This window comes from Apodemus sylvaticus, chromosome 10 (assembly GCF_947179515.1).
Source record: "Apodemus sylvaticus chromosome 10, mApoSyl1.1, whole genome shotgun sequence".
In the NCBI taxonomy this organism is placed as follows: domain Eukaryota; kingdom Metazoa; phylum Chordata; class Mammalia; order Rodentia; family Muridae; genus Apodemus; species Apodemus sylvaticus.
Genome location: NC_067481.1, coordinates 67,722,079 through 67,736,700, shown reverse-complemented (window position 1 = coordinate 67,736,700; position 14,622 = coordinate 67,722,079). Strand labels below are relative to the sequence as shown.

The window sequence follows — 14,622 nt, the reverse complement described above, 5'->3', positions numbered from 1 at the left end:
AAATAATCATAACCCTACAACTGAATGAAAACTGACTGATACAACTTAAAAAAAAAACAATATTCAACAATGTATTATCTATCAGAAACACTATCAAGAGACACAGATTGGAAATGATAGGCAGGAAGCCAGTATACCAGGAAAATAGAAGCCCTAGACAAGCAGAAGTGGTCATACTTGTATATGATAATGCAAAGCAACAATTAGGCAGAGGAAATAAAGGTTACTACTATGCTACTAAATGGAACAATCCATCAGGAATGTATGCACTAAATATTGTTGCACACCAGTTCATAGAAAATCCATTACTGGTCAGAAATGAGCTGATAGGGCAGAAATAATGATGCCAAGTGACTTCAGATCCCACTCATGAATAAGGAGATAATTTAGTTAAAGAAAATCAACAAATAAACTTCTAAGTTAAGTTGTGCCACAGCAAAAGAGACTTACACATCTACAAAACATTCCACCCATCAGCTGCAAAGCAAGTTCTCCTCAACAACTCATACAGTTTCTCTGAAATTGATGACATTTTAGGCAAGCAACTAAGTTTCAACAAATAGAATCAAATTCATGCATTATAGAATAGCATATCATAGTGAAATAACACTAAAAATCAAGAGGAAAAGCATGACATAAACTATAAAAGAACAAAGAGGTTGGAGAATACAATCTCGAATCATCAATGGTTTGGTGGGGGAAGCAGGGGGAAATACTTTCTAAATCCTAGAATCAAATAAAAATAAAAACAGAATTTATTAGAACCCTTGGGTTGTAGAAGTATAGTTATCAGTCCTTACACTAAAAGTTCCAACTGCAGATTAATAACTTGATACACTTCAAATGTTTAGAACAATAAAAATTATAGAACCTCAAAATCAGTAGAAAGAAATAACAAAAACCAGAGCACAAATTGATTAAATGCACACTAAAATAACACTACAAAAAGAAAAGGAGAAAATAAGGAAGGAGGAGGGAAGGAAGGAAGACAGATGAACAGATATAAGTTTGGATTTTTGAAAAGAAAACAAAAATGAACACGCTCTTCCATAAACTAACCAAAAGAGAGTGAGAGAGGAACCACACTAGCAACAATGGAGATAAAGTGGGGAACATAACGGAAACCAATGAAATCCAGAGGACCACTAGAGAATACTTTGAAAACTAGTGTTCTAAACATATAGAAGATGTAGAGGAAATAACTGAATTCCTAGAAGCATGTGACCTACCCAAATTAAATCAAGACAGTAAGTAAAACCAACTTCCTCAGATCTGTATTAAGCGACGAAAATAGAACAGCAGTAATGAGTCACCCAACAAAGAAAAGCCCAAGACTGGAAAGGATCACTGCCAAGTTCTACCAGATCCTTAAAGAAAAGCTCCCAAAACTATTCCATAGGCTAAAAAGGAAAGGAACATAACCAAAGTCATTGCATAAAACCAATGTTACTCTGACACCACGGCCAGATAAGGATATACTAGGGGGTTTGGGGGGACAGAGAGATAATGAGGCTGACTAAAGACTAATTTTCTTGATAAACTGCAAAGATTCTGTGATTACTTGGTTAGGATCAAGCTGAAAGCCCAGCACAGATGGGCAGGTGACCTTCATGTTCCACTCTTTACTAAGGAGCTACCAGTAGATGATAGTTTTCAGGAAAACAAGACTCATTCTTTTCAGAGGACATGGACACTGATAGAATCTACACACTCCAGTGGATGGCTCCACACTGTGAACAGATAGAAAATATTCATGGGTTACAAGAATAATAAAAGACATGAAGTTATGAGGGGGTCATGTTGGTGGAGATATGGAGGTAGTTGAGAGGAGTAATAGGGTAGCCATGATGATATCATAGTTCATGGTTTACATGTATTAAATTCTCAGGAATAAAGAAAAAATTAAATGTTTTTTTTTTCAGCAAAACGCTTGTAAAACTAATTTAAAGCTGTGTTAAAATGATCAGATGGTATGATCAGGTTGGTTTCTTTCAGAAGTTACATGACCATATCAATAGATGCAGAAAAAGCCTTCAATAAAATCCAGCATCCCTTCATCACAATAAAGGTTTTGTGGCAAACCTACAAACAAAGTTGTACAAAGTAGGGGGAGCAGAAAGTATTTCCTGTAAAATCAGGAATGACATGATAATGATGTCCACTTTCTTCATTCATGTTAAATATAGTGTTTAGAGTCTTGGTGACATAAAGCGAAAGAGAAATAGAAGAAATACAAACTGCAAAGAAAGAAGTCCAATTATCTCTATTTGCAGACAACATGGTTCTATGCTGAAAAGATTAGATTCTATTAAGAGACTCTTTGATCTGACAAAAGTTCTCAGCAAATTGCAAGGATATGAAAACAAACAAAATGAATAGCTAGTGTATACATCTATAATATACTTGCTGAAAAATGAATTTTAAGTTCCATTCATACCAACTTTAAAAATAAAAATACATAGGTATTAGCTCCCCTGTCATTGATATGGTAAAATATTCTGACAAAAAAGAAAAGAAAAGGAAAAAAGAAAAGAGTAACTTAAGAAACAAAGAGTTACACCTACTAAAGACTCCGTGACCTTCACAAATAGCACCGTCAGCTGGAGCCGAAGTAGTCAAACACATGTGAGCCTATGGGGAACATTTCAGACTCAGACCAAAACAACCCAGGAATGAGACTAACAGAGATAAAAGGCCTTCTAATTAAAGCTCAAGACATTAATGAGTAAGTGAGTGAGACAGAGACTGAAGAGCCTCCCTATCCCTCACTCATGGATCCGCAGAATTATGATGTGAAAATGGGCAAAGAGCTGAAAGTAACCTTCAAAGTCCGCACAGTCTCCATATAGATTCCAGTGGCCCTCTTCATAGCAATAGAAAAGGCAGCTCCTGACTTCAAATGATATCATAGGACCAGAGTGGCGGAAGCTGCCTGGGTAACAGCACAAAAAACATGACAGCTAATGAAGCAAAGTAGAAACTCTAAAAATAGAACCGCACCACCTAAAGCATGGTGCCAGAAACACATATCACATCAGAGCAAAAGCAATCTCTTCAGCCAGTGGTGACAGGGAAATCTGAATACCTACAAGTAGACAAGTTAATGTGGATCCCTCTCCCTCTCCCTCTCCCTCTCCCTCTCCCTCTCCCTCTCCCTCTCCCTCTCCCTCTCCCTCTCCCTCTCCCTCTCCCTCTCCCTCTCTCCGTCTCTCTCTCTCTCTCTCTCTCTCTCTCTCTCTCTCTCTCTCTCAGTAAAAGTAAATAAATAAATCCAAAATATTTCAAAGGTCTTCATTTAAGACTCAAAACTCTGAATCTGCTAAATGAAATAAATTAGAGGGGAAACACTTAAATTTAGGGATTGCCCAAAAATTCTTCATAAAGAATCCCCCAGTGACAAATGGGTGTGACAAATGGGATTACACACAATTGGAAATCTTCAGGACTTCAAAAGAGACAATTAGTAAGGGAGGAAAGAGCCCACAGAACAGGAGAATAAAACTATTCACTGTTCATCTGCAAGGAGATTAAAATCCAAGGAACACATAAGGTTTAACGCTGAAAAAACAAAAACAAATCATCCAATCAATAACTACAGCACTGAAGTGACCAGACTGTTCTCAAAAGAAGCATAAATAACCAAGAAATAGGTGAAAATCTGTTCACTGTTCTTAGCCCTGAGGGACATACAAACCAAATTCACTCTGAGTTTCTGCTCGCTCCATTCAAAATGACTAAAACTGTGCTGGTGAGAGAGAGCTCAGGGGGCACAGATGTGTGGAGCAAAACCTGGAAACCCAAACTTGAATCTTGGAAACTACATGGTGGAAAGAGACAAACCACCATCTCCTGTAAGTTGGTTTCTGGCCTTCATAGGCACATGTGCAAATCTACATACAAAATAAATAAATGTGCAACCACAACATAAAAATTATTTCTTGAATAAAAATTATAATAGCTAAGATGAGGGAAACAATGCTGGGTATGGGGACTCAGGCTTTTGAGTTGCAGCATTCAAGAAGCAAAGGCAGGCAGTTTTCTGTAAGTTGGAGGCCAGTCTGGTATACACAGTGAATTCCAGGCCAGCCAGAGCTACATTGTGAAACTCTGTCTTGGGAGACAAGAGAAGAAAGAAACCAAATACTACAACTGCTAGTAAAAATTCATTCAAAAATAAAGAAAAAAAACAAGGCACATGCTATTTGTGGAATGTCAACTGGCCAGTATGACCATTCCTCAAAAACTGAATATGTAGCTACCATATAAGTACAATCCAGCCACAACAAACACACCTTTGATGATCACAGAGATATAGACAATGTACTTAGTCCAGCATTGTTCACCCAGCAACAGATGAATGAGTGAAAAGAGTGTACTATAAGCACCAAGCAGTTTCACTCAGACAGGAATAAAAGTGAAATTCTTTCATTTGCAGAAATTGGGCAGAACTAGAGGGTATCCTGTTAAGTGAGGTAAGGCAGGCTCAGAAAGCTAAGTACTACAAGTTTCTCTCATAGGCAGAATACAGAGTTTAAAACATAAAAATGCATAACTTCAGGGGCTGGAGAGATGATTCAGTGGTTAAGAGCACTTGCTTCCCTTCTGACCTCCATAGTCATGAAACACGTGTGATGCACATATACACATGTAGACGCTCACAGGTAGTATAACATAAATGTAAATTTATATGAATTTATGTTGATGTGGAAATAAATAAGCCCGAAATATCTATGTATATAGCAAAGAGGATTATTTGGATAATTTTCTTTGCCAGTATGTAAAACACTAAATGATATAATCCAGCCACTGGGGACAGAATGAATTTGAGGTGAGAGTCATCCAGGAGCTCCCAGGGCCATCCATCACACCTCCCTGTTTTATCATCTCTGTGGTGTTTATGGCCTGCTGACGTCTTCTTCAATCATCTATTTATACATTTACCATCTGGCTTCCTCTAGAAACTGCATCTCAGCTCAGCGAGGTCACTGGAACCTTGCCTTGCTATCTGAGCTGTAACCCAGCACATTACCCAGTGCTTAACATTAAAGTCTGTGGTCAGGGGCTATTTGTTGAGCTAATCACAGAAGGCTGCACATAGGGGTGAGGTGAGAAGGCATCCAGAAAGCATGCAGAGTTGGGAAGACCTGCAGGGACCATTCATGTATAGTCCATGGATAAAGGAAGTCGAAAGAATGTTCACTGGTGATAAGGTTCGTAAGTTCACTGACGGGAAGGACACTACTTTCACAAAATCCTTTTCAGTAAATGACCTTGTGTGCATTTACCTGTGTCCTGTTTACTGTGGTAAGCCTCCCATACCAAATACCTTATTCTATTCCCTGTTCCCTGTGCACCAGCTTCATGCAGTTAGGGTTTGATAAGTATTTTTGAGATAAAATGCGTCAAAGTCATAATAAGTTAGCCATTGGATAGGACTGGCATGAAAGCCACCATCAGGTTGAGATGCATGTCCCTTTTTTTAATTGGTCCAAAGTCATCTTCTATTGATTTTTTCCTCTGCTTCTTTCTGCATTCCTCTGTTGCAAATTTTTTCCGTGTCTATACTCCCTGAATTTCGTGGGCTCTGAAATATCTTTATTTGCGGTTTTGTGTTTATTGGAAGCTGAATGGGCTTTTGATAAAGGTATCTCCTTGTTGAAAAGACTGTATGCCATTTGACAAGAAAATGGAAAAGTAATGAAGAATTATTAATAAAACCATCACCTTGGTGGTTTCCGAGCTCCAGTGTCTGGAATTTCAGTCTCACCATTATTCCAGCATGCATGTCATGTGAGTGTGCATTTAATTATTCCCCACATTTAAAAAAAATGTGAGCCGTTATGCACATACATCCAATTAAGGAGATGTCTGAGCGTGGATTTTAATAACCTTGAGAATTTATTCAGTTGGGCTGGGAGCTTGGGCACCTCTCATATATTTTGTGTCTCTTTGTAGCAGTGCACGGGGGAGAGGCATCAAGGAGGGTATACAAACGCAATCAGTGAATTAGAAAAAGAAAAGAAGAGATAGATCAAGTTAACATCAGGCTTGCTGCAGCCAGAACCAAGGTGCGCGGCCTCAGCCATTCCTTGTGAGCGGTGTGTCAAACGGTCCCTGCAAACCTGGGGACGCTTTCTCCACAAATATTTTCCCTGACTACAAGATAATTTTAAGACAGTCAGCATTTGCAGTGGGGTCAGGGGGAGGGGCTGGGGAGATGATGCAAGGGTTAAAGCGCTTACGGTCCAAATGTGAAGAGCAGAGTCCTGATCCAGGTCACCCACATAAATACTGGGTACCTGCTCAGTTCTAATCCCAATATTCAGGAAGCAGAGATGGGATCCCAGGGCAAGCCGGAAACCTACACTAGCTGAGATGGCAAGTTCTTGCTTCAAGTGAGATATTCTGCCTCAATATATAAGATAGAAACCGCTGAACAAAATACCTGCCATCATCCTCTGGCCTCTACACGTATGCACACACATGCTTATGTATATACTAATGAACATAAACAGAAATGCACAATCAAGTGATAAAGCAAAAATTAAAGAGACAGGAAGTGTTTGGGAAACCTAGCTATTTCCCTTAAAAGTAACCTGGTGCCATGCAGAGAGTGTTTGGCATCAGAGACCTCTGTCCTTCGGTTACCAGAAGACCACTTCTGGGAAAATCACTTGCTCATTTCAGGCCAATTCCATCCAATACAATGAGGGATTAGAGAGAGTAATTCAGTCTTCCTCCCCGCCCCCCAATGCTCGTGTTAAATGATCTATTGATATCTGAGTGCTAAATCACTTAGGTAGGAGAACACAGAATTCAGGCAAGCAAAGATGGTGTCTGCATGTGGTTTTGTGCCCAAGTGACTACCTGAGGGGCCCCACCACATCCCACTGCGAATAACAGCCAATTCCACAGAACGTAAGATTCCTACACCACATGTGAGGAAAGCTTTATGGGAAGAGTGCAGTGAGCACTCAGGCTCCCTCTTTGGGGTTGTTGTGATAATCCCACCACCCCTAAAACTAGGCAACAGTGATGTCAGATCCTGTATTCACCTTTCCATAGCTGTACCATGTGAAGGAGCTTGAGTTACTCTTCCTCACAGATGCTAACAGCATCACCGTCGGTGTGTGGTACGGATATTATGGTGTCGTGTGCTCAGGACAGAGAAAGCATGTTGTAAGGGGCTGGTAGATGTCAGCTGCTCTTGTCAATGCTTTCGTCACTGTGGCGGTCGGTGTGACTGAAGACTACCCTCCCTTTGTGTCTTGCAGATTGTGAAGCTGGAAAAGAACGGCATCGGGTACCACTACATCCTCGCCAATCTGGTGAGTAGAGCGGGACAAGATGTCCAGTCCTGTGCTTCCCACGCCCAAGCCAGAGCCTGCTTCACACCCACCTGAAGTGAACCATGTGGGAGGAAGGGGCAATCCACTGGGCATCGCTAAGTCTCTGAGACACCAAATGTAACTCTTTCCCTCCACCCTTCTGCTCTGGTTTCTTTTCTGTTCTGGGGGATAAGGGGAAGAAAACACCTTGTCAAGAAGTAACTTAAGGAACAAAGGCTGTTGTTTCAGCTTCCCTGGTCCAGGTTCTCATCCATAACTGTGGGGAGGTCAAGGAAGGAACTGGAAATAGCTGCTCACATCCCATCCTGGCAAGAACAGAGAGAAGTGGACATAGGCTGACTCCTGTGGGCTCAGCTCAACTTCCCCAATTTTATTAAGTTCAGGGCCCCCCAATTAGGTAACAGTGCTACCCACAGTGGACTCAGGCTTCCCACAGCAGTCACTTAAGAAAGAATCCCCCACAGATGTGCCCAGAGGTCAAGCCAATGCAGACAAGTCTCTACTGAGACTCTCTTCTCAGGAGATGAAAGGTTGTGTCAAGTCCACAGTTGACAGTGACATGACATGGCAGTGGTCACAGGTCCCCTTTCAAACTGCACGGCACTGCCCAGGAACTTCTAGCTGTCTTTGTGAGATAGCTTGCTGGAGGCTGGTGAGCCGGTCCTTATCCCCCATTCTAGCACCCTTTGAACAGCTCTAGGAGTGAGGAAAATTCACCACATCTTGGAATTGACATTCCAAGTCTGGATCCAACTGGTTTTGAACTTAATGGTTGTTTTACTACTCATGAGTTCAGACATTTAAATCATAATTATGTTAAAAATTGACAAATCATTACCCAGGAACCATCTTACAGTGTGTCCTGTATTAATATCAATTTAGAGAGGTTTTTTGGTTGTTTTCTTTTTTTCATTTTATATGCAGTCTAGATAAGCCTGTGTCTTAAAAAATGTTTTCACTTTAGTGCACTGCAGCTGTTTATTGGGTGCTATAATTTTGGATGCCACAAAGATGGTTTGGTTTTTCACATCCTTTGTGTGCATACACTTTTGACACACACTGCATCTGCGTAAGTTTTCCTTGGCAATTGTCTTTTCTGCCAGGTCTATTTTTCCTGTGTCATGGCTCCCACTTTTATCTTTTATGTCATAGATTTGATTCTTTTAGCTCTTACCCTCCATAGTCAAAGGCAATATTCTTTTAGACTCAGACCCATATTTTAGAGACTTCCTTAAGATTAAACTCATAGACCACACAATGCCACACACTAACTTACAGGGCTCAATTCTATGGATCTGTGTATATTTATGGGTTATGAAGCCATCACACCTTCATTTTAAACACTCCATCACCCCCCCCAAAAAAAGACCTATGCTTATCAATAGTCATTACATGACTCACTCAAAGCTCCTCCAGTTCCACGAAATCACTAATGTACATCCTATCTCCTTGTATTCCTTTTGTATTACCAGATAGTAGTCCATTGTAGAGAGCCTGTTTTGCACACCCATTACACAGCTGATGGACTTCTAAGTCATTATCACCTCAGGACTAGTATGAAAACACCTGTGAGGTATACCTAGGCAGGAGACTGCTGGCTTGTGTACTAAAGTCTGTGCTTAACTCTTTCCTGAGCTCCACAGTTCCATCCTGAAGTGACTGCAGCCGCCATCAAATCGTAACCCATAAAACATTCAGCTGTGACTCCATCTCCATTGATGGACACTCCTTGTTCAAAGTGTCTTCACTGCCCTGGTCTGTCTTCTTAACTCTTCATGCTTCATTCAGTTGTGATATTTACCATGTTTTAATCTGTAAGAAAAATTTAAATTGTTAAACTTACTGAGCTAAACAAGTAGATAGACACATTCAGTTTTAGTCAGGGTATCTTGTCCTGAGCAAGATAGATAGATAGGTAGTTAGACAGTAGATAGATAGATAGATGATAGATAGGTAGATAGATAGATAGATGATAGATAGATAGATAGATAGATAGATAGATAGATAGATAGATAGATAGATAGAGGGAGGGAGAGAGACAGTGAAACAGAGGCAGAGAGACAGAGGGAGAAATAATTGGTATTTTATGCTATACTGTGCAAAAATGTCATTAGTTGAATTAAGGTTCATGGTCGGTGTCTAAATGTGGGGTCCAGACATCTGTCAAACCCTTAAATTCTACCCTGCTTGCTCTCTAGCCTTAGCTTTTCCTGGCTTTCCCTCTTTCTACCCTCTAAACCTCCCTCGCCTTAGCTTCCCCATTGCTTCAAAGTCAGGGTTGGAACTCAGAAGAGCTTAATTTGTGAGGTTAATTTAGACTCAGGTGTCAATGGCTCAATCCATCATCTTTTTAAGATATTTGTATTTTAATGAATGGTGTCTGTTTGGAATCCTTATGGGGAAGTCAAGCACCTCACCCATATAAGACATTTGCAAAAAATAAAATTGTTCTTTAGAACTGAGGAAATCTGTGATATCCCTCCTATCCCAGATCCACAGTGCTGGATGGAACCATGGAAGTCAGTTCCACAAGAATCTCTATTACTTGTAGGAAAACAGAATCATCAAGGGAGTATGGCTCAGCCAGTGTCACACAGCAGTAAGCAGTGTAGGTTGTAGCACTAAAGGTTGGTGACATCATTTACTGCTCAAGGACACCTGGACACTTGGGAAGGCACAGAACCTGCACAGAGGCATGCACAGTAACCTCTGTCCAAACCAAAGAAATGATCGACTGTTCTCAGAGTCTTTGAGGGAAGAACCCATCACCAGCTTTCATCTGTCACCCGAGTGACCCCTCAGCCACAGCATCTTTAAGTCAGCCCCCTTGGAATACCCCATCCTTCTAATCCACATTCTTCTTCTGACCTAATGAATTCTCAGGTCCTCATAACTGCCACTAATCGGCAGCAAATTGCAAACAGCAACCAGTTACGAAAGACTGGCGTGTTCCAAAAGATTAGCTGATAATTAGGCTTCAAATTTCTAATTAATTCAGTTTGAAAGTTGGTGGAGGATGCGTTCAGTTTTCTTTCCCCTTCAGAGGAATATCACAATTCATAAGATGATTTTTTTTTAGAAATTCAGCCACATAATTAGCCTGCTGCTCCATGGAGCTGGCCCTCTTCTTCAGTGCACTAAAGCTAGGGGTGTGATTATAGATTAAGGAACAGAAACCCTTAGGAAACAATGAGCATGCTTCACAGTCCTTTCCACTGGGTCAGAAGGTCTGGGCTTCAGAGCAATCCCCAGAAATCTTCCCTCTGGTCACTTTGGAGAACAATGTGGGATTCAAATCACCACCCATAGAAAGCTGCCAGAGGGAGGAGGGAAGGAAAACAGAGGGAAAGACTTATGGAGAAGGAGTCCGAAGGATCCAAACCCTGCATTGTACCCTGATGTCACTCTTGCTTGGCAAGCTTTCTGCTTGCCACCAAGCCTCAGACCTCAGTTTATCCATTTGTCAGTTAGAAATAGTAGTCCTCTGTCTTCTTATGGTAGTCATCAGGAAATGACCAAATGTATTGGCTGATGAGACCATGTCTTAAGAAGTCAAGTGTATGACATTGGTGAGTATTATTTTTAAAATATTTATTTTATGTTTTGAGATTATACTTTAATTAAATCTTCTCCTTCCATTTTCCTTCCCCCAAATCCTCTCAAGTACCCATCCCTGCTTTCTTTCATTAATAACATATATTCATAAATACTCCCTGCTCAGTCCATGTAATGTTACTTACATGTTTGTTTTCAGAGTTGATCATTTGGTAGTGGATAACCTATCGGTGTGCTGTTCTCCTCTCTTAACTTTCTTAGTTGTCTATATGAGTTGAAGACTCCTGTGCTTTCCCCCATCTGTGCTAGCATGTCTACTGCTACGATCCTTGTTCAGCTCATGCTTGGGCAGTCATGTTGGTAAGACTTTATGGGTGTAGCTTCTGATATTCCTAGCAGATGCAATCCCACAGAAAACTCCTTATTCTTCGGGCTCTTATAAGCCCTACTTTCTCTTCTACAATGATCACCGAGCCTTGGGCACAGGAATTCTGTTGTACATGTATCCATTGGGACAGGGCTTCAAAACCCTGCAGTTTGATTGGTTGTGGTTTTCTGTAGTGGTCCTCATCTGTTACAAATAGAAGCTTCTTTGATGATGGGTGAGGACTATACTTATCTGTTGTTATAAGGAGAAATATTTAGAATGTAGTTAATGGTGGCTATAGCTTCTTGAAGTTCTATGGCTTCACCTAAGCTTGGGTGGTTGGCTAGTTTTTCAGTACCAAGCATGACCTCCTTCTGTTGAGTGGGCTTTAAGTCCAATTAGAGAGCTGTTGGTTACCACTAAGGTATGTGTGCCACTAGTGCACATTTTAGGGTTGTTGTGTCATGTTAGTCCTTGTTGTGGTTCATTGGTAGCATAGCTGGATAAGACTGTTGGTTCCTTCCTTCCTTTGGAAACTTAAATGGTGTTTTTGATAGCATGGAAACTAGTCCATAGGAATAGGCTTTCAGATCTGCTCCTGATCTAGGGCCTCTGAGCCCTGTATCTGAAGTGCATGGTATTTCCAGCAACACAGACTTACCATAGGTGAAAACTCTTGCTAAGATTATTTTAGGCAAAATTTGCGTGTTGTGCATGTACATATATCATTTATGCATGTATATGTGCACATGCATGCTTATACATCTATTCTTAATTTACATTATTGACAACTTAGATGAACAATAATGCAACACTAGACTATCAAGTGAACTTGAATAATGCAGATCTTGGAGTCATATATTGCTACACCTTCATTTTCCCAAACCCTTTCTTTTGAGATCAAATTCATGTTTTATGCTATTTACCTGCTTAAAGTAAATAGCCCATAGATTCTTGATATCTTCACAGATTTGTACATTTCACAATCAGTTATTTAGAAATATAATACTTCTCTTAATTCTTTGAAAATGTCATGCAGTTATGAAATATCTTCTGATCGTATTTTCCCACTGTTTCTCCTACCTCCTACCTCCTACCTCCCCCAGGTCAATCCCCTTTCCAACCCTCCCACCTCTATGTCCTCTCCTGTTTAATGTTTTAATAACCTACAGAGTCTAATTTATATAATATATTTTCCTGGATAAGAGACCCTCCACTGGAGCATGAATGACCTACCAGAAGCCATGCACAGACTTAAGGAGATTGACTCTCCTTGCTCCAGACACCATCAGTTATTAATATTTCCTCATCAATAGTTAGTGATTTGCACTAACCAATGGGTAAAAGACATATCTTTAGAGGACAGTCATTTAGTAAAGTGATAGTAATAGGTTCATCAATGGGACTTATAAGCTCCCCAGCCTTAAGTTCGTGCTCAGATTTAGTTTCAGGCATGTGTTTCCTCCTGTCCCCAGTCAGTTTAATGTGTTGTCACCATATGACCAATAGAGATCTCTAACCATTGGCCATCATTTCCAATCTCTCTCTTGACTCACATCTATCTCGCTCTGCCACACCCCAGCCCAAGACAACCAGGTCCATGCTTTCTGCCTCTCTCTGCTTATCAACTCCGGAAACACATTTCTACACTCTCCATCTAACTCTGACTTCTTCATATCCTGACCCTCTTGATGGGCCCTTGTGGCTGCCTTTATAATTACCTCTTCAAATAAAGAAGCAAAGATAAGATGACTTACCCAGGGTCCCCACAGTCCACAGAAGCTCACAGTTCATGTTCTCACTACTGTAACCTGTGCAACCTGTGTCACTTGGGCATAGAACAGTTGGGGAGACAGGAGTAGGGGCAGGTCCCTGTCAAGAAGGTGGAGTTCAGTGACAGTAATAAATCCTGAATACAAACTCAGTGGAGTGTCACTCAGACAACCCCTTCTAGTCTAGTAGAAGATGAGGAAGGGATGGTGGGCTCTGGTCACCCATTGATCTTCAGGCCCAGGACAGCCAGCCATTTATACCCTATGGCCACCACTAACTGCAGAGGCATTTAGAGTTGGAAGTTATGGTCCATACAAGAGCTAGTTCAAAACCCCCAGCTTGGTTTCCTCAGTCTGAGAAGAAACTGTTCTTCAGTATCTTGCTCACCCACACTGAGAAATCTGTAGGTCCTTCTGCAAGGCCTAGCTCACCCACTCACCTTCCCTCAGCACCATATGGGTCACATTTGCTTGAGAAGCATCTGTTGAGGGAGACAGGCAGTACAAGCACTGTTGAAAAGGATAGCTCTACTATTGGACAGTCCTGGGTTTGATTTCTGGCTTCTACTTATCAGCTGAGTGACATTAGTCAAATTCCTTACACTCTCTGAGCTCCCATTGCTTATGTCTAAAAAGAAGTAAGAATATTAACTGCCTCCTCCAGTAATAATATGAAAATTAAACAAGATGATGATTAGGAAGTGCTTAGAGTTATACACGACCCCAAACGGGCACTTAATAAGTGTTGGTAATTACCACCATAATTACCATCATCACTGTCATCCTCATCATCATTACTGGCATTCCTATCTGTGGACAAGATTCCATCTTTGAGCTCCCTTAGGTCCTTCCTACTTCAAACTTCATCTCCTTGTTATATGCTACCATAGCCCCAAGTACCTTCCACTTACCATAATTGAGATTAGGAAAGCCATGCAGATCTGCATCTTGCTGCAAAGAATGAATTTCTTTGAAAAGTCACTGAAGAAAGGGAGGAAGAAGTGAAGTGTTGAGTGGTTCCTCACAAACATTTGTGCTCATGTCTCACATACTTACAAACATTTTGTGTCTGATAAAATAAGCAGAGATGAGCTGGAGAATGGCTCAGTGACTAAAGCCAGTCTGTGATAGAACTAGGGTTCATATCCTCAGGAACAGTGTGCAAAACAGAAACAGTGGCGAGGGGGGGCAATGTCTATAACAGTTACACAGACCTACAGAAATTATTTGAGATGTGAGAATATGACATCAGAGGAGAGGAACTTGGGAAGTCCAGGATATCCAGGCAAGAACAAGACGAGACACCCACCACACACCGGCATGGGAGTAAAAAAAAAAAAAAAAGTGCCTTCTACCTGGTTTCAAGAACCCAAGAGAGCAGGGAAGGAAGGTCCCTAAGAACTCTTGTCTTACCAACCCTTCACTTTACAGAAGCGACACTCCTGCTCAGAGAAGCCACCTAGAAGTCCCCCAAAGGATTGGCTAGGAATGCAACCTAGAGTCCGCAGTGTTATTTCATATATAGTTCATCTCAATAGGTTTCAAATTTACCATTTCTTTATATTTTCATCCATTTTAC

General features: G+C 40.9%; 1 protein-coding gene across 4 annotated transcripts in view; it reads left to right on the top strand.

Annotated features, from left to right (window-relative positions):
* Gria1 (glutamate ionotropic receptor AMPA type subunit 1) overlaps window positions 1-14,622 on the top strand; it is a 319,911-nt gene that overhangs the window by 172,257 nt on the left and 133,032 nt on the right. For all 4 annotated transcript variants that reach the window (XM_052195298.1, XM_052195297.1, XM_052195295.1 and 1 more), the window contains one exon: window positions 7,275-7,328. In XM_052195298.1, coding sequence (XP_052051258.1) covers window positions 7,275-7,328 — 54 coding nt within the window. The remainder of the gene's footprint in view (window positions 1-7,274; window positions 7,329-14,622) is intronic.